This window comes from Gavia stellata, chromosome 1 (genome assembly GCF_030936135.1).
Source record: "Gavia stellata isolate bGavSte3 chromosome 1, bGavSte3.hap2, whole genome shotgun sequence".
NCBI classification, from domain to species: domain Eukaryota; kingdom Metazoa; phylum Chordata; class Aves; order Gaviiformes; family Gaviidae; genus Gavia; species Gavia stellata.
The window spans coordinates 60,438,192-60,459,023 of NC_082594.1; the positions used below are offsets into that span (position 1 = coordinate 60,438,192).

At 38.0% G+C, this 20,832-nt stretch overlaps 1 protein-coding gene across 2 annotated transcripts in view; it reads right to left on the bottom strand.

Annotated features, from left to right (window-relative positions):
* NALCN (sodium leak channel, non-selective) overlaps positions 1-20,832 on the bottom strand; it is a 242,430-nt gene that overhangs the window by 204,942 nt on the left and 16,656 nt on the right. For both annotated transcript variants that reach the window (XM_059825606.1, XM_059818762.1), the window contains exons 3-5: positions 12,684-12,767; positions 10,935-11,074; positions 10,047-10,175 (exon numbers count right to left, since the gene is read on the bottom strand). In XM_059825606.1, the coding sequence (XP_059681589.1) occupies positions 10,047-10,175; positions 10,935-11,074; positions 12,684-12,767 (353 nt within the window). The remainder of the gene's footprint in view (positions 1-10,046; positions 10,176-10,934; positions 11,075-12,683; positions 12,768-20,832) is intronic.

Genomic DNA, 20,832 nt, shown 5'->3' on the forward strand with positions numbered 1-20,832 from the left:
GAAGCCAGACAAATTAAAATTATGAATTAGGAACATATTTTTTACCAGTGAAACAGTTTTCGGTGTAAACATAAAGTTCCCTTGCTTACGAATTGTTCTTCTGCCAAATAATTAAGTATATATACATAAACAGGAGACACACTGGAGTCAGACACAAACTATCAGGTTTCATAGACGGGAAACAAAATGAAGTCTGACTAGATGATCCAATTGTTTCTTTTGACTTTAAATTCAATATATAGATACTGTAATATTTTACTACTGCTAATATATTGTCTTTCAGTATATTTGCCCCAAGGCACATAGATTTTTGTATCTTATCATTCAGTTCAGATCTTTTATTCATTATTTATATGTTCAGTTTCAGGTTTCAGTATTGGATTTTTTTGACAGTTTTCACAGCCCTCTAGTGCCTAAGCTTGAGCCTTTGTGGACAGAACTTGGAGATTCTTACTTTTTTGGTCAATTTTTCAAGAAGAAAATAGTTTACATGTTTATTCAACAAATTACTCCCTTTCTCCTCCCACACATATTCAGTAAGAAGACATGATTAAATCAGACTGCCTATTACATTAGGCAATAATACCAGGTAAAGTTTGATTTGATTTTGATTGTAGCTTTTTTCCATTTCATATGTGACCTAAGTTAGTGTCTAGAAAACGTGCTTTTGATGTTCCATCTATTCCTATTTTGAATTTTGAAGAGATTCAAACTAAATCACTGACCTTATCTCACACTTCAGGATGCAAAAATTCAAAGACCCAGCATCTCTTAGCTGAATCACTAGAAGGACCTGCACAATAAAAGGCTGCAGCTCTGCTGTCCTGACTTACCCATCTCATTTTAGGCAATGAACACAGAGAAACACACCTCCAGAGGTTTGGAGGTCGATGGTTTCAGCCACACTCCAGAAGCACCCTTCTCTCTCTGCTAGCCAGAGAGGGAATTCAAGGCATTTAAGTCCCTAACACAGGTGCTAACACCAAAACCAGATGACTCTGTACTCATGGCAGATCGCTTATGTTACGCAAAGCCAATGCTGTCATTGTCCAAATGAAAACAGGATTGTTGCAGCTCCTTAACAGTTTTGACAATCTATTGATTTGATCACTAGCTACTGGCATTAGAGGAAATTAAATTCAAATCACTCTGTCATTAGTAATAAAGTAACAAAGCCACCAAAGTTGACCACAGAAAAATGAGTAAAAGAAGAAATCTTCCCTATGGGCAGTGCCAGAATGTACATCCAGGCACTAGAAAGCAAAGCTCAAAGAAGAAAATTTTCAGAAGTTCCAGTGTGGATTTGTTCTTGAAATAGTATGCATGAACAGTATTATTTTGAGATTTTATCAAATGCCACATGGCATAACAACTCTATGACAGCCCATTTTTGTGACTGCTACAATCAGTCATGAGGGAACCGAATTCAAATAGCAATTTCAAGGCATGTATCCTAATGCAAGACTCGTTTCACAGGAATCAAAACAACGTTAATTAATGGCATTCACACAATGAAGGAGGCTGTCGCTTTAAGTGCTAATACATAGGAAATAAACAGGAAGAGTTAAAAACAAATCTAGCTAGCTTGCACAAATCTGCCTTTCACCGAGGTATATCAAATTAGACTTATTTACAAGTTGAAGTGATCTCATACCTATAGTACCTATTACAATCCAACACGGTATTTCCTTAGAGAATTTAAAAGAAAGAGTGAAAAATCCCTCAGTTCTCTTTTAAATTGCAAGGACATGAACTGAAATATATGAAACAATATAAGCTGAAGACTGCATCCATTTTGATTTTAAAGTATGTTCAGGATCACTTCAAAAAACCTAAGTTTGCATATCAGACTTACCTAGATTAAATATAGAAAAATACCTTCTGAGTAGCTGTCTACCAACTATAGGGAAAACACTAAAAGGTCACTAAACTGCACTGTAGGATTTTAAAATCATAAGCCTGAAGTTCAGCTGGGATTCACTTCCATCAAAGCTCACAAGCACTTTTGGACCCAGCACCCACAACAGCAGAGTTAGGTAAAACTAGCGAGTAGGGGACGTTTCCCTGGCTCTCTCTTTGGATCACTGCACCATGCAGTTTTATCTCAACAAACTTTCTGCTTAGACACAAGACAGGGTAATCCTCAGCATTATAAAAGAATGCTGCCCTGAATTCAAATCTGAACTACATGAAAAACAAATTCCTTCCTAAAGCTTGTGTTGCAAAGTGTCAAGACCATACGCAGGATGCCTTCATCAAATGCATTTACACAGGCCATTCGCTAATGTAACACCTGAAGTGGCAGGAGGTGCGACTCTTAGCGTAGCAAAAGAAAGGTGCTGCTATCACCGAGCACCTAAGAACGAATTTTCAACATCATCCAGCTAGCTCGAATGGAAACTATTTAGCATTTGATGACTGGCTGTTTGACTGCTCTCACTCTCACCAAAGCTCTCACTTTACCTAGGAGAAAGCAGCTTGACCTCTCCCATCTTATAGCATGACTGACAGGAAGACTTACTGCCAAAACTGGATCGCTGTTTTGTCTGGTGAAAAGGCTTCACTGTCAGGGCATTACAGAGAACAGTTTCATTAAAATATACAGCTGCAGGCCTCCAGTAAGGTCAAATAATTTTGTCAATAAGGGATCTGAAACATTGCTGGGGCTCCAAGAAACCCAAATGTAAAAGCCCAAATTGGTCTAGCCTTCAAGCCTACAGACCACATCCCGCTCAAGAGAGAAAACTAAATGAGCCATTGACAGTCCGTAAACAAAACTTTTTCTTCAAACACCCACTGAAGAGCCCTTCTCATCAACCTACCAGGTAGAAGGTGTACAAAAAGTTGATCTGGATTGTAGTTTTAACACTGCCCCTAGGCAATGGCCAAGATGATCAAGAAAAGAGGCAGGCAGCATAAAAGATCAGGCTGTAATAGGTAGTAACTCTTGTTCCTGCTGCTTTGGCAGGCGTCCCACATAAGGAGAGTGTAAGGAGGCTACGCCTTTGTTTTAGGTGAGCTGAGAGGGGAGGGATGAAGACAAGGAGCTGGAAGGGAGAGGGTGAGCAGTAAACTGAATCTGTGAAGGAAGCTGGGCAAATCAGGCATCAGTGAGCCCAGCAGAGCCTGTTACAGCAGGGACACAATGGTGGCCAGTATTTTAGGAAAAGAGAGAATGGGGTGCCTTCAAGTTGAGTACAAACAATGTGGTTCACTGAGTATAAAGGCAGCTGATGAGCCTGTCCTATGCTAAGGAGATAGGGATTGATGCTGGATTTGGGGGCTTTTCTGCAAGTAGTGTCCACTACTTCCTTTCGGGTGAGCTAAAAAACTGCCAAACGCTCCTTACCAGCTCTACTCTGTAGATCTAAGCTCATTCCCTTCTCATGTCCTTTAGACTCTCTCCAAATGATGCCTACATGTTGCCTGATACTATAATTTATACATTTTTACAAGAGCACAATTCTGTTGATCTCTGTTCCTCCATTACGCTCTCAAATCACTTTATGAATAACTACCTCCTAAGCATTCACAATGCTGTATTTGTACAGCTCATTTTTCCTTAATGCAGTATATTGTCCCCACTAATTTTCATCCAATTTTTTTCAGAGCGTATCTTCAATTTGTCAAGATCATTTTCATTTTAATCTTACCTTCCAAAACGTTTGCAGTCCCTCCCAACCTCATGTCATCCTCAGTCCAGTAAGTATATTCTATCTGCCATCATCCAGGATGTTAACAAAACCTCCAAATAGCACAAGACAGACTTATGTGGATCCCCGCTCTTTCCGTTCTGACAATGAGCCATTAATACCAACTCACTCAGTATGTTTTCCAAGCAGTTTTGCACCTGTTCTATGATTATTTTCACCTTAACCATGTTTCTCCTGCCAGCTTACAAAAATGTCCTGGGAGACTGTTACAAAGCCTTCTCAAAATAAATATGTATGACATCCACTCTTCTCTCCAATTCACGTGGATGTTACCTTGCCATAGATAATTATATTGGTTTGACATGGTTTATTCCTGACAAATACATATTAGCTGCTACTCACTTCCTTGTTATCTTCCGGCTGCTTACAAATTTTTGTTTGTTCATTCACTACAGAATTCTTTCAAGGATAGAAGTTAAGTTTACCTGGCTTTTCTTTCCCTGTCTCTAATCCCTTCCTCCTTTTTAAACTTCTGCTGTTTTCCTGCCTTCCAGTTCCCCACTCACCCTCCACAAGTTCTTGGAAATAATAAAATAGCTGAGATGATACCTTCAGTCTGCTCACAAGTATCTCAGAATGAATACTGCAGCATGTCCCAGACCTTTTCGAATTGCAGTAATCCAAGGGACTGGGACAGGAATCAAATTTAGACATCACATTCAGCTTCCAGAAAGCAGTATAAAACTGAAAACAGCCACCTGGTTTTCAAAACAACATATGAGATAGATCACTCACGGAAACAGAGCTGAAGTGTCTTTTAGAACTTCTTTCTTACTATTTCCTGTAACTGCTTGCATATTCAGAAATGACTCTTCCTCACAGTGTTTCCAGGCTAAGGGAGATGTACTGCTCAGTGATAACTGCTGTCTAACTTGTGAATGTCAGGACATCCACAGACTTCTCCATTGGTTGTCTGGCTTCCTCTTGCAATGTAAAGAAGAGAACTTTTCCAGGTTCCTTTCTATTCAAGAAAGCACCTGATCACCCACCTGGCAGATTCAGTGGAGAGCACTCTTACAATTCTGTTTTTCTAGTGATGTCTGGCCTTTCCCTCAATTTTATGATATACTGGAGGATGCCCTGACTTGCGGCATCCTGGCCTCCTGCAGGTTTCCTGTGGAAAGTTCAGTACTCCCCAGGCCTTAATTCTGTACAGCGATTCTAAGGTAAAAATCTTGCAGATAAATACGGAACTTTTTGGAGTTGTGGTAGTTGTAGAAACGTGGCAGTTACGTTATTCAAATTCTTGTAGTTAGAGTCAGCCAATTTCACCACAGTCTATAAAATACACTCCAGCTTACTCAACAGGAATATTTACTAGCCAGAGAAGGACAGGAATCCCATAAAGGTTGACAGGCTGGGTAGAATTTCAATAAACTTTGATGTCTTCACTAGGACAAAGAATTGCATAAACCCAAATGGCTCCAAATCTTAATACAGGTAAGCATGTGTCATTACTGAGACACCAAATGCTGAGGTTATTGGGTTCCAATCACTCTACTGTAGATCTTCATTAAAAGGTCACCTTCTCGCTCAAAATGGAGCTGGGCAAACAAAAACACTGGAAAGCCAGTGTGAAATGAATCAACAGCCCAATTACTTTGGATAACTGTCTATGTAACAGTTCTAGACAAAATCAGGATTTCTGCTCAGAAATCACAGGTCCTCTGAAAGTGAGGAGAGTCCACTCCTGAAGACTGCTTCCCTTGGGCACCAGTACTGGCCATCACCTCAGCACACTCTTCCATCCTTTTGATAGGATCCTATTTGGATTTAATTACTTCCCCTTTAGTCTGATGCTGTATTTTTCTTGATTTCAGCTGGGGTCTAAACAACATCAGGCCTGGAAAAGTAAGATTTCTTCTATTTCTCTACTCCCGGAGGAGTTTATACTAGAGACATATCACCATTAACAGAGATTGTGAATAAATCCCAAAGTCAGTTTTAAAGCAGTGCTGGTTGTTCAACTAGCATCAATAACTTAATGTGCCCTGTTAAAGAAGTCCTGTTACGTTGATTTTTCGTGCTTGGTCTTTGATTTCTTCCCTTTCCCAGAAATCCAATTACTCATTCATATTTTCCCACTGCTGATGTGAGACAGTATCTTGAATCCCTTTTGTTCTTTTTAATCATATTTATTTCCTCTATTAGATATTGTGGTGAACTTTCAGCTCCAGAGTCTTTGAAGCTGTTTTCTGACATTTTCGGGGCCTATCCATAGACAGATGGAAAGATGACCAAGAACTTTTTAGATCTTTCTATTACTCGGTAATTATTTTTCTTATCTACTTTCATGGGCAGTTCCTATTTTAAACAAGAAACCTTGCAAAGAAGGATTTTAAATTGACTGCCATGGTGACAAGGCAGACAGGTCTACAGAAATACTCAATCTATACCCTACTGAAAGCATTAAAAGAAGGCCCTTAAAGAATGTCTTTGGGAGAAGAAATAGATAAGTACTATGTTTTATGGCAGTAAGCCATATTAGCCTTCTTCGTTTTGATGAGGGAAGGTTTCCTTTCCCCTAGCTCCTGTGCAGGCTGAGAATTACAAAAGGAAAATTTACTGTTGTGGAATAAGTATAATCTAATCATGCAGTACGAAAGTATTTTTGTGTAGTCAAACATGTCTTGGTAATAAAAATAAAGAAAACACTCAGCAACCAGTGTGTCAGGATATATAAAATACTCTAACAGAGCCAAAGCAATGGTTTGGAAATAATTTCTCCTGTCCTTGTGGAAGTACCTTTTGTATACTGGAGGTGCCTGAGAGTAAATTACAGCAGATTCGGGAACACAATCTGTTTTCCCCATATTTGTTCACTTCTTTGAATTTAACCTCAGATATACAACAAAATAACCTGTCAAACTACTTATAATGTATGGACTTATCCAGATAATTGGATTATATATACATTACATTCCAACCACACTGTGTGTCTTTCAAGCAACTAAAGAAGATCCATACTAAGGAAATCCATGTAATATACTGCTTATTGGAAGAAAAAAGATACACCAGTTGGAGAAATCATCAGGGAAAAGCTGTGACAGCATAGTTGTAAAAAGATAAGTAATAATCACAAGGGAATACTGAGTGAGAAAATTGTCTAGGAAGAAGACAGTATTCCCTGTAGGGAAAAAACCAGTCTGGCAAAATAATGAAGACTAGAAGGATGAAGGAAAAAAAGATTTACCATCAAACAACAGAAAAAAAAAAACTTCTCAGCCTCTGGAAGGAAGTCAGATTTTGCTGATTTAACTGATGGAATGAAAAACTCAGACCACAGTTAGCTCACTTCAGTATTTCTGTTTGTCAGAGTTAACATTAGAAAATGACTGAGGAGGTGGAGAGACAGGAGGTCAGGCAGTGTGGGCGTCAAGAAAGATGGAAAGATAAAAGAACTTACAGCAGTCAAAGAAGCAATGAGTGTCTGATGAAGCTGCCACGTCCTTTGAAATAAAAAAAGAATAGCAAGATTTTAAGATGCTGTTTTCAAAAGACACTTGCCTCCCTTATAATAATAATTCAGAAGGCAGTAGACTTAAAAAGAGTGATTTCTAAAATTTCTGAAATAGATGAAGTCTTGACCTCAATAATAAGACTTTACCCTTGCTGCTTGCCATAGAATTCTGCATAATACGAGGCAAATCACCTAAAATTACAGTCCTCACAGGTGGCCACAAATTGGATGCTTTTCATTTTCTAATCTTGACTTGGGAGCCTGGGATCTGGTTTGTAGAAATACTAAGTATTTACAGCTGTGGCTCATTAAAGACTCTGAAGTTATTTAAGGCCAAGTACAGCCAACTTTGGCCACTCTCCATTGCCTGGAACAAAACCACCTAAGACAGACAGACAGACTGACTCAACTTCTGAGAGGAATGTTTAATCCTCATTGTAAAGTTGAGAAATTGAACCTCAAAGACAAAAGTAAAATTTGTCTAGGCAATTTTTGTGCTCTACTGCATCTCAACTAATAAACTCTCCTGGATTCAGAAGTGGCATGTCACCTCTTTTCTAACTACATTTTGGACCAATGTCTGCCTCTAAATTGTCCTCTTTTGGCACCAGAACTGTTATTTCTTTCTCTATCTCTATTTATCTTCCTAGCCCATGGTGGTTGTTCTTCTAAATTCTGCAGCCAGCTCTGGGAAGGTCAGCCCTGACCTACACGAAGAAGGCACAGCCTAACTCCACCCAGAGCCTCTACAATGCATTCCTCAAAAATTGAAAAAGGATCCGATATGAATAAGTATTCACAAGGTATAATGATGAATGTTACAGACAAGAGGAAGAAATAAGTGTTTTCAGAGTAGGAATGAGCAGTATGCCAAAAATAAGGTATAAGTCCACGTCAAGCAACAAAGGAAAAATACATTGTTCTTTGTGTGAGCACCATTCGTCACAATAAACGAGGCAGCACTTCTAGGGAAAAAGTGTTTTTCAATGTAACTGTAGTCCTTATATACAACCATGGGAGACGTTTAAAGTTACAATTCTGGTTTGGAGATGGCAAAAGTGATTAATTACTTCCTGAAGGTGCCTATCCTAGGTACCTAAAAAGTAACTTAAATTAGATTTCTAATTTTTAAACAGTTAAAAATAAATATACATGATAATACTGAAAGAAAAAGGTGTTAAGGCTAGACGTTCAACCTCAAGTCCAAAATTTCATTAATTCTGCATGCTTGACTTTTCCAACTTTAACCCATTTTAGACAGGTTTTTATTGTTGTTTTATGTACTGGATATTTGACCCTTTTAACATATTTGTGTAATTCATCTTTTCAACAACCTAAAATTGAGGTGTTTCCGTAAACTTCCTTTTTTAAAAAAAAATAAAAATGCAGTATTCAGAGAGCAACCCATGCAGAAGAAATTAGACAAAATTTTTATGGGCAACCTTAAAATTATAAACTTAACTTTCCATATTGCAAACATTATCATGGCCCACTTCATCTTTTTCTGCTGATTTCAGGGAAAAGCTGTATTCAGTGACAGAAGCAATTATATGATGCCCGATTTTCCCTGTGTTGTCTATTCCACTTCCTGTTTTTCCAAACAACGTAGGTAAATCCCAGAATCACAGACCTTCTCATTACCATAAACAAATTTTTCATAAAGATTTTCTTCCCCCCACGTCTATGGGAAACTGTAAAATAAATCTGTGCTATAAAGATTTTCTCTTAAAATAGATGAAAAATCAGAATGAAATATCTCATTTCCAGACTAGGTGAAGATCAGCCCCGTATTTTACTATAGTATTGATTAAATAGATAACAATGTATCTAAAAGTCAATTTTTTTATTTAGCAAAATACCATATAATGTCTAGCATATTCTCAAATAATTTTGTAACCTTTTTTGTATCTGACACTTTTAATAACCTCATTTTATATTTGATAGCTTATAGGCCCTACTTTAGAAAAATCTTTTAACACAGAGTTTTGTGATAATCAGACTTTCTATTCAGCACAGTGGCAGATTAAGCGTTGGTTTGCTTTCTTATAATGTCTACTCTATTTATTTTATGTTCTGACACATTCAACACAGGAATAAAAGGATCCAATTTTGACTAAAGCAAAGGCTACAACTCCACAGCTAACATTTCCCTATCCAAAGAAACACAGACAAAATGAAGAAATAGATGTAATAGAATCTCACAATGTAATGGTGGTCAAGCATACAATTAAGCCCTCAATTCAACAGGAAATGTAAGTGTATACTTTTAGGAGCCATCCCAGTGACAAGAGGCTATACTATACTTCAAGTTAATCTTGTATTTTAGTATGTGCTGAATAAAAAATGTGATGTATACTCGATCACCAGTGTAAAACATTAATGATAAGTAAGTATTTTCCAAAGGCTGGGTAAAAAAGGGTCTTTAAATTCGAGCATCAGGTCCTAGTGACCTCTTAATCCAGAAAGGGTGTGGGATTCTAGGGGTAGTTCTGCCCTATACTTTAGGTCTCACCCCACACCCAGATGCAGCAGAAGCTGATGAATCATCAGTGACCCGAATCAGCTGCAAGTGGCAATGCTCTTTTTAAAGCCTCCTCTGCTCTCCTGCTCTCTCACACCTGCCCACACATACACAGTCACTCACCCCTTAACTCAGACTGCAGCCCAATGCCATAATTTGTAATGTCTCTGTTGCAGTTAAAATCTCTATTTTTCGTAATTCCTAACATTTTTGTTTCCCCAATTTATCTTAGTGTATTTTGGTGGACTACTTTTAATCTATTAAGTCCAATTTACACCAACTGATGCTAACTACAATTATACATATGCACTGAAAGAACAGCCCCACGTCATGCCTGCACAGACTAACTCACCCTGGCTGCGTGTCGTCGGTCACGCAATGGTATGTAAAAGTTCCAAACATCTGCACTCCCAGGATCCCATACAGGAGGAGAAAGAACAGAAGGAAAATTGAAACGCTCCAGATTTGCTCTCCAGAACGCCTGGCAAAAAGATAAATATGATACTGAATGCACAAGCAATGTAAGGCCTCCTCTGAAAAGCTCCAGAATAGAAAATATGCTCACACAGAGAAAGTAGTACTTCATCCTGCAGATTTTTTCTAAACCCATAAGTTAGGGTAATTAAACCAGCTGTAAACTACAAAGGGTGGAACAAAAAAACCCTCCAAATAAACCGTATAGCATCTAGCTTTTGTAAAATAGTATCTAATGACTTATACAGACAAGATATGATGATGAAGTGAAGTTGATACCAAAGACCAAAAAAACTATTTTACATTACCATTACATGGTTTTTGCCACTACATGCTGTATCAAACATTCTCATGTGTGTTTGCTTGCACGTAAGCATCTCTGTACATACATGTACACTCATAACTATAATGGTTAGGGCATGTGCTCATGTATTTTTATTTATGAATATTACGCTACTAAGAGTATTCACCTTGATTATTAAGTGCCCATGGAACAGAATTTACTGCCATTGGTTGAAAATTCCTGGCTACAGTTATCAGCAAAATGCTTTAAGATTTATTTAAATATTTGACGGTTTTGATGATTTTCTAGGAAACTTGATGATTCCTTAAATATGGAAAATAGCAAGAATTTTTTGGCTAGAACTAAAGCTCAGGATGAAATCACCCATTAAGCATGAAGGGTCATTCTCTGAGCTGTGTAGTCAGTCTTTGAAGTCAAAACTGAAATTTTCTTTGTTGTTCTTCAAATAACAGCCTTACTTACTTCAAGATATTTGTTATCCTAGTTCTTGGCAGCTCAAAACGAAAATATATCCGGAATGCTCGAATCATAATGAGTGGTCGTGGAATCCGTAACATGCCCCAAGGTGACATCTGGTCAACTATTTCAGCAATTTCAAATACCTACAAACAAAAGAATGAGGAGTTTTTCTTGATGACCCTGTCCTGTTTCTGTCTTCATTTACAGAACTTTTAAAACTATGAACGCTATACGTAATTTTTATTTTCATTTTCAGTCTTCTGTTGGTTTATTTTATGGTTCACTTTAACCATGTTTTTGGAAAGAAGTCTCAGTAAATCCTTTAATCCATTTCTAAATTATCCTAATGAAATTCCAAAAATATATTCTGCCTATGTTCATAATGCTTCTGTCTCAAATAACTCAAGAAGACTGTGCAAGCTTCTGTCAGTTGCCTGCTTTTGTGCTAGTCCTACCCCACAAGTTTCCCACAACTTCGTTAAAAGTGAATAATTCACATTTCCAAATATGAAAACCAGTGTCTATTAATGTTGCAGACCACTAAGATTTTTACTATGATATAAAAGTACATATACACAGATTGCTTTTATAAGCAACACACTTATAAATTCTCCATTTAATTCCAAGTGCATGAGAAAACTGTACATGTTCTTCTCCTAGACTCCACTTACAACACAAATTTCAGCCAAGACACAGAACAGGGAACCATCTCCTTAATACATTGACAGGTTAGGCACTCCATAAAGACTATTTAGCTTAATGATTGGGTGAACATGTCTTGTTTTAATCCTTGTCTCTCACTTTCTGAGAGTAACTGCTTAATTTAATATTTGCTCAAAATAATAAGAAAATGGAGGGGGAACCTGGGAATGCAAAAACTGAGTAATCTACGGTGCTTGTCTGTAATGATCAACCTTCACTCTACATGTGTACATAATGTACCAAAGTTTCCCCGGTGTAGAAAGCAGAAAATTACAATGTGTCTTAAATCTGTCAGAAGTGGGTAAGTTATGCCTAACAGCAATCACTATGGAACTTTTACAATCCTTATACTATTGTAGGCCCAGTCTCACAGTCTTCAATCTGTTCTTACCCAAAAAAATGGCTATGGTTAAGGACTGATTCGTTTGCAGGACACAATTCGATCTGTGCCTTAACACTCTATGCTTTTTTGCAACGTGTCCAAATTCCCTTCTTTATGAAAATTTATCAAATTGTTTCCAAATGTATTTATTATTATTTTTTCCATTGTGCTTTAACTTGAATTTTGGAAAAGTTTTTGTTAGGTGTGGGCCATATTACATGAAACTCCTCCACTCACCGTATCAGTACGCCTACAGCATGGCAAACATCTACCATTGGAACCATTCTCCCTTTAGTTGCCTAAGATAGTCACCATGGCATCCTACTAGACTCAATGGAAGGAGATGAGCACAACTGCCATATGGAGTAAGAGATAAACAGCTCTCTGAAGATCCTTCTCTTTCTTTTTGACTATGCAGAGGGTTTATGATTACCACCTTCAGATTAATGTATAACTTCTCAATAAGAAAAATTAAACAAGATAAATTCTACTACTAATGTAGATATACCACAATGTGCAATTATGGAGCTACTGAATTCAGCACAGTTTTTTAAAAACAATTTGACCCATGTGCAGCTATACTTCCACAACTCGTAATTACTTGGTTGTGCCATACATTTTTCACAATTAAGGAACTATTCATTGAAAAAGGTAAGTGAAATAATTACCTGTAAAACCAGTGACACCCAAAGACAAAAGACCATGAATCCATCAAACACACACCAACGATCCTTTACATAGGAGGTATCACCCTACAAGAGAGAGAAAAGCTAAGAGGTAAATTGTTGTTTTACTGTCAGGATTTACAAATATCATAAACAAAAGTTCTTGGGAGAAGGAGAAGTCTTCTCTGTACCACTTTTAAAATGCCACTTTTGAAAGACTCCAAAAGCCTAGTTTCTGAGCTACAATATGTTGGAAACATATAAACACACCTTCTGAGTGAATAAATGGTAGCTTCATTCTTGTGTGGTACTTCTCCTCAGCTTGTGTCAAAAAGAACTTACAAAAAGACCTATTATTTACACTTTGACGTAAATCAAAAAACACACAAAAAAACGAACCTTGGACTGACTTTTCCACTGTATTGCCCACTACAAAATACTTGCACAAGAAGGTAAGCGTAAAATGCTAGCAATCTAGTATTCTGCCATTCAATTACTTCAATATTGTTCAACAACTTCAATTAAATCAGTATCGGTTTACATTAATTTTTTCGTAAGTTTTCAAACATTTTTCATGCTCTAGAAAAGTCTTGACATTTCCAAAACACTAGACAGTAACCTCCATCTCATCACAGTGTAGGCTTTCAAGTTTCTTTGGACATTTCCTAAGCAACCCTTTACCATCTCAAAATGACAATTCATTCTTTAGACTTCATTAATAATAGGTATGGTGAACTTTTCAACATTTTTATTATTGGCATTCCATTAATTGTCTAGCACAAGGATTCAGAACATACCTTTGCACTAATGAATAAAAAAAACTCAGGAAAGAAAACTGAGCATTGGATCGTTGATGACCCATCTGCCTTCCTACCTGTTCTCTGGCTCTGCTTTAGGCTTCTTCAACTAGCTCTCTAAAATAACACCTGAGCATGGTTTTGGTGATAGTCCAGTCCAGAGATCACTCCTAAAAGGCAGCATGGAGAAGACTGCATTCAAGCTAAGTTTCCTTCATACTACACTATTCTCAACCACTGCTCCAGTTTGCATGCTTAGATATCCTCATGTCTCACAATGACTTGCAACACAGGCCCTCCACTGCAAGCTAGAAAAACACTTCTTTCGTGGGCTGCTAATGCCCCACACTTTACTTCAACCATTGAACTGAAAAAAATCTACATTTAATAGGTAGATTATGGCTGAAAGTTAGTTTTGTGTACTACATGGAGCGTAGAGGAAGTTGGGGACTAAATGCATATAGATAGATGCAGCTTGTTGAAAGGGAGACTAGACAAGACTAGACCTAAGGAAAGTGGATATCCGTTTCATGTTGTATAGCAGTACAAACATACACAGAGACATTGGCAGTGTATCTCAGGGCACATAAACACCCCTTTCCAAATGACGTTTCTCCTAACAGATTGAACATACCCTCCCCTGCCTTATACATTATCTGGTTCCTTTTCTCTCTTTAGTGTTCTTCCAGATAAAAACTACTGTGTTTGACATCCACTTTTCACAGGTATAATTGGGGAAAAAATTTTTGTCAAGTCTCAAGAATCTTGAAGACATTACTGGACTTTGGCCCATTATATGATTCCTGGCTTGATACACGCTGTTTCTTATCTCAGTGATAGTTATTCCAGTTAACCTGCACTTGTTTTTAAATGTCTCAGCATCTTCATTGATGCTAAAAGCACAGACAAGATATTTTGTTTTTATTTAGTGTTTTCAATGACATACACTATCCTAAAAATGATTTATCACTCCTTGCAGTAGGTGACAGCAAGATATATTATGTAAATAGAGACAAAATATGGTTTTTTTTAAAAAGTTTTATTTCAGTTGCAAAAATTCTTCAGGACAGAAGACAAAGTAAGGATATAAGGAAAAACACAGTAAGCAATTTTCAAATCAGCAATAAAGGACAGAGATCTTTAATGCTATTTTCACAGGGAGGATTTTCTAACACATAAGGATGTTAAAGTTCTCCTCAATCCAAGAATTAAGAGGAGGAAGACTGCAAATCAGGGAAGCAACAGAACAGGAACTTTTGCATCATAATTTTAACCTGTCCTTCCTGAAAAAAGCAGACCTAGTTCCCTAAGCAAAGTCTGAGCTAATCAGAAATTCTTCACTCAGGGCTGAACAAGCTCAGCTATTCCAGTGGTTATGTTCAGTAACTGTGAAGCAGATCCATGTTATTTCTCCGCAGAGATCAGCTACCAACACTGTAAATATCTTACTCCTCTCTCCTCTCCTGCTGTTCCCTCTTAGTGAACAAATCTCTGGTGAGATTTGTATCAACGTGCAACTTTGAGTCCTTCAAATGTGGCTCTGAACAAAGATGCTGATTGGTCTTTCTCTGGCTGAAGAACTCTTTGAAACTTACTTTTCTTCTCTTAAGCACCCTTTGTCTAAAGCAAAAAGTTTTCCCTGAGTTGTGCTGTACAGATCTGAACATGAACTCATGCGGGAGTTCCTGTATTCACCCTCCTCTGAATAACCTGTCAAGTACTTACTAAAAGCCAAATCTTTTTTTAGAAATTGCTTTTTCTCTCCACAATACGTGTGGCATGATTGAAGCAGCTCTGCTGTTTTCTCCTTACAAAGGAAGATGTCATGACCCTTTCCAGTCTTCTCACCAGTCGGGCTGCTCCACCACCTCACTTCTCTCATTGACATGTCAGGCCAGCTTCCCCCGCTACCTCCTCCCTCTCAGGGGGGGCTTTTAGTGGCTCACCCACAGAAACTTAGGGCACCTGAATTACATCTGTCAAAACCACTCATTTTGGGGGTGGTTCTGGCCCTTTCTGCTTTGCATGTAGGGAGGCTTTGGCTAAATCCTCTTCATGTTTGCCATTTAGCTGGCAGTGGACATGGTAGGGAATATCTTTAATGCACTTATACTGTGTATTGGCATATGGGATATTATTTGGTGTTGGAAGCATTTTTAAGGCAGGACAATGTCCTGCTTAATGTGAAAATCTGAATATAATTTTTAGTATGAATCTTGATATTGACTTCTAGTGCTACTTCCACGAAAAATCTACTTCTGACTAAACACAGTCTAGCACTCACATATTAATAGCAATGAAGGTGAGTTTCATTCACATTTGAAAAAAGCCTTGGGCTGAAATTCCACACTCATGGCCAATGGCAGCCTGTTCTTAGACTTGGAAAGGAATGCAGATATATGAAATTTAAATGCATCTGGTGACATCTTACCTAAAATAGCTGAAGTATTGCAACGTGTTAATCCCTCACCCTTTTTTCGTCATGACTGCTGAAATATGAGAATTATTGATGAGGTTTGTTTTAGCATTTTTTTGTCAATGCACTATCCCAGACCATTTACATTATGGCTTACATGTCTTTGAAATGTGATCTAAACATTTGCAAGAAATGAAGGATTAGTATTGTAGACTACAAGCCTCATGCTGAGACTAATCCAAACCTCTTAAAGTTATTAAAGATGCTGACTCCCTACTGCCTACCGTGGATTCTTTAACGTGCACAGCAAGTCCTGAAAGCTTCTCCCGCAACATGACTTACAGTCTATCTAGACAACAAAATCATGCGTTTCTGACTGAGCAGTGGATGCCAGTCCACTTACACAGTTCATGACTGCAGGCTTGGGACAGCCTTTGGAAGGCTTCTGTACAGTCAACCATGCCCTCACTTAATGCCTCTCCCAGGCAAACGAAGGGGCGTCACTTGAACTCAGTGGACTAGCTAACTAACAGCTATTAAACACCAAGCATTTTAAGATACATAAAAAATCTGAAGTCCAAAGTTGCAATACTGCGTAGCTGTTAGATGGATCAATCTTTTCGTTGTTAATTAGAGGCCTGTTCATCATTTTGTAACACCCTTCCTAGATTCCTCAAACAGCTTCTCCTAACATGCTTTCGTCTTTTCCCTCAGTATTTATTTACAACAGGTCAGCATCATTGTTAGGCTAGTACACAACCATAGAAATGGCTTTCTTGGTAAACCACACATGTGGAATAGATCAAAAGTCTGCCCCTCTCTAAGAGATGCTAATCTGAATGAATCTGAAATTTGACATCCCAGTCGAACAGACAAGCTTGACATAACAGTCTGTAATTAAAATATTCTCTGCCCTATAAGAACTTAATTTTCTATGACAATGATGTTGCCATAACTAAGGAAGAATACCTCAAGTTCAGCGTAAGACCTTAGTGTTTCTCTACCTATTTGAAAATAGGACCAACAAATAAATCTCCTCCACTCTCCCTACATTCTCCTTATTTCACCAGTTTTTGCCTAATTTTAGCAACAGTACATTAACTGAGTACAATGTATTAGCTCATTTCTTCACTTTTGATTTTCACATGCAATACTAATGCCCCAGTAACAGCACTGAGATGCCGGAAGATACACTTTCTCAATTGTAATCAGTACAAAACAACAATTGCCAGTATTATGTGCCCTAAACAATCGTTACACCAGCTCACAGAAAAAAAACAATTTTATAAGACCTAACTCATTGGAAATGTGAGCCAATACAAAATACAGGCAGAACCACAGACAGAAGTAATAAAAAAATTTTAATGAAAGTTTATTCCATTATCAACCTTGCTGAAAACAAAATACTCTATGAAATCAACATCCGAATTGCATAAAGCAATCTGCTAGAAGACTGATGATGTCTGCTAATTTTGTTAAGCAATTTCAGTATGTCATTGGTAAGATAGACAGCTTAGCTAGATGATAGCACAGTCATCTCCCAGGTAATTTCTGCCCTGCTTATCTCTTAACATCTCAGTAACACCTCAGGATGAACAGCAAATCCCTGCAAGTGAAAAGCCTCCTCTGCCTCCCTGCTTTCCTTCAGAAATTTCTTTTTCTCTCTCATCCCTGACTACAACCTGCGCTCTGAATCCTTCCCTCCCACCTCTTTCTAGCTGCCTCTATGGGAAAGCTAAATAAAAGAAGTGATACGACATTCGCTCTGAGTAATCATATTTATCATCATCTACTCTGGAAAGGAGTCCTGTAGTCTTGGGTCTCTCATTAGGAGAACCTTAGCCTCCCACTTTTCCTCACAGTCTCTGACAAACAGGATGATAGCTGAAAGATAGTACAAATGTGAAGAGACCAGCAAGCTCAGTAACAACCAGCTACTTCGCGATTCTATCATGGTCACTGGCTGCTGCATGTGGTGGCGATAAATAAAGCACATCAACAACTCTAGCCCTGTGGGCTACTTTGTGTAGCACTACCAATAAGCATTAAGGGGTGGAGGCTGACATTTACTGGCATTTTAGGAGCAGCATAAATGCACAGGAGGAAACAGAAGGAATAGAGGGAGTCAGAATTCAGGAGTATCCTTTTTTCCCTCCTCGTCTATGTTCATTATAATGCAAAAAGAGCAAACTAGAAGAGAGTGCACAGCTGAGTTAGGGAAATAAGACTCACCCTCCTTCCCCCATTCCCTTACTCCACACAAACACTGCAGGGCATGGAGGTGGGAGTGGGACAGAAAATTAAATCAGAGCTCAAGGGAGCACCTTGCCTAACACCTCTCTCCCCCCTGCAAATGCAGATAAAGATACACATACACAGGGTATGTATCTCCCACCTGGTCACACGTGCGCATACCTCCCTTATGTTTCTGGCTCAACTTCAAACTTACCCTATTTCCTTAAAAACCTGCAGTTTACAGGTCTGTTTAGTAACAGAATGATGTGGACAATCCAGTCCAGCCCACAACCTGTCAAATACTTTCAACATTTTCCTCACACAAAAAAGACAATGAAGAGATGCAGCCTAATCAAGAAGAAAATGGGTGGTCACCTCCAAGTTAGCCCTCTGCAACAGTGGTAGTATCACTTCAAAATGAACCAACTTTTTTTCTTAGAAGTCTGTATTTGGGGAAAGAAAGAAACAATAAGGAGGAGACACAGCTGCTCATTTCTGTATGTCTTCTTTTTCTCATAAAGTCTCTTCATTCACAGTGAAGGAACTTATTTAAAATATATTCACATAACAGCAATTGATTTGTAACAGCCAATGGAATTACAATTGATTTGTAACAGCCAATGGAATTACAATTGCTGTGTGAAGCTTACCTCTAAATGGTTATAGTGGGTGTAATATCACTTTATCATCACCAAGTTAAACAAGTTCAATTTGTAACTACTCATGTATTGTACTGAACTGCTCGATCATCAGATGCTTCCAAGTAACACACTGCATAGTGCATAATTTATCTTTGTCATATGTAATGTAATATTTATAGTAATCTTGTAGTCTATGCTAGAAAAAATTGGAAAAATCACTTGATGTTACAGCACACAAAACAAAGCTACTTTATTTATAATTAAAAAAATGAAACATAGCTCTTGCCGGTCCTTTGGATTAGAGGGTGATTCCATGCATGTTACAGACACACAACACACACAGTTCCAATCTCTCATTACAAAAAAGCTATAATCATTACAGAACCACTACTTCATCATTTGTAATAATAAAAAAAGAAATAGGTTTTTAAATGAATTTGTTGAAATTTTCAGATTATTTTAGGAATTACCAATGAAGATGTAAAGCTATTACATTCATTAAAGAACAGTCTCAAATGTATTTTTAAGGCACACAGGATTTTTGTTAATTCATGTAATTAACTTCACCAAACTTAGTATTTCATGTTTCATATTGTAATGGGAGGATTTTAAACTATAGTATTCACCATCTCATTTGGTGTTTCTAACAGAAAATAAAAAAACTCCACCACCAAAAAGCCTGTAAAGGAAGAAACAATCCCAGCCATGAAGTAAGAATCAAGACATTCAAACAAGGACCATTTTACTTGCTAAAAATCCTATAACAGTGTTTGTTGTAAAACAAGGAGGGGGGGAATTGTTTTAAACCAAAACTGTAAAAGAAAAATTAAAAACAAAACACAAACAAACATGAAAACATTATACAACATTCCCTTCCTCAAGTGCAAAAAGTATCAAGGGGAATAACCATTTCCACAAAATGATGGAAAGTAATGCCTCAACACATCCCCCGTATCAGCCAAATCACTGTAGAGCATCTCAGTTCAGCTGAGTGACAAGTAATTCAAGATTGTCCACTATTCAGAGCTGCCAGGCACAGCCTTCATATGTAGTCAATAGAGGACAGATGCTAATACCTTCTTATCAATACCCAACAGTAGGTATGGCTACAGAATGTGTGGGGAAGGGAGCTTCACTGGTGTATTGCACTGCTGCTTTCTTGGTACACCATTTTACTGCTCCAGTTGGGTGCCAACATGCCCTGCAGAGCGATTTTATGGATTACTACACTGAAAGCCTAAATTTAATTTCCCTCTCCACCTGCTCGTTACCCAACTGTATTCAGTGCCATAAGTATTGCCTTACTATCTGACTCGGCTCCCTTGAATGTCTTAAGCATTCAGCTAATCTAAAAATGGCTGATCAAGAAGAGGATTAATAGGATCCCCCTACCTGGAACAGCACTCACTGTTCCCAGAAAGTGCACAGGAAAAAAAATCATCACTCTGAGAACAATTAAACATTGGAACATATTGCCCAGAGAAGTGCTAGCATCTCCCTTGCTGGAAATATTCAAGACTCAGCTTGATAGGACCCTAGATACCAAATTAAGGCCCTGCTTTAAGTAAGAGGTTGGTCCAGACCATCTCTATAGGTCCCTTCCAACCCAGATTTTTCTCTGGTTGTGTGCATCTAAGACAATCTCCTCAAGATGCCAGTTCCTTGGGGTAGACTACAGTTCTACATCTAGTTCCACACGCATGGACATCTGCTCATGCTTGGAAGTACTCTGCAGCCTTGAGGAGGTGATGTGTGTTAAATGCTGCTGTGCTTCATCCAGCAGTATTCTGCTCTCCCCCAGCTCCAATGTTTATGGTGGATGCAATGGGCAGATTTGGATCCAAACGTTTCAAGGAGAAAGCTTTCACTCCGAAGTATCAAATATTGCCTGGAGATTGAATAGGGAGATTTGACAGGTAAACAGTCTCATCTAACACGACAAAACTCAGATTTATGATTGTCATTCACAGCTCTCCTTCAAAAAAAAAAAAAAGCCAAAATGAAGAAAGCTGGAATAGATAAGAAAGAGGCACTTTTCAGAAAGGGGATTTTATTATTTGGTA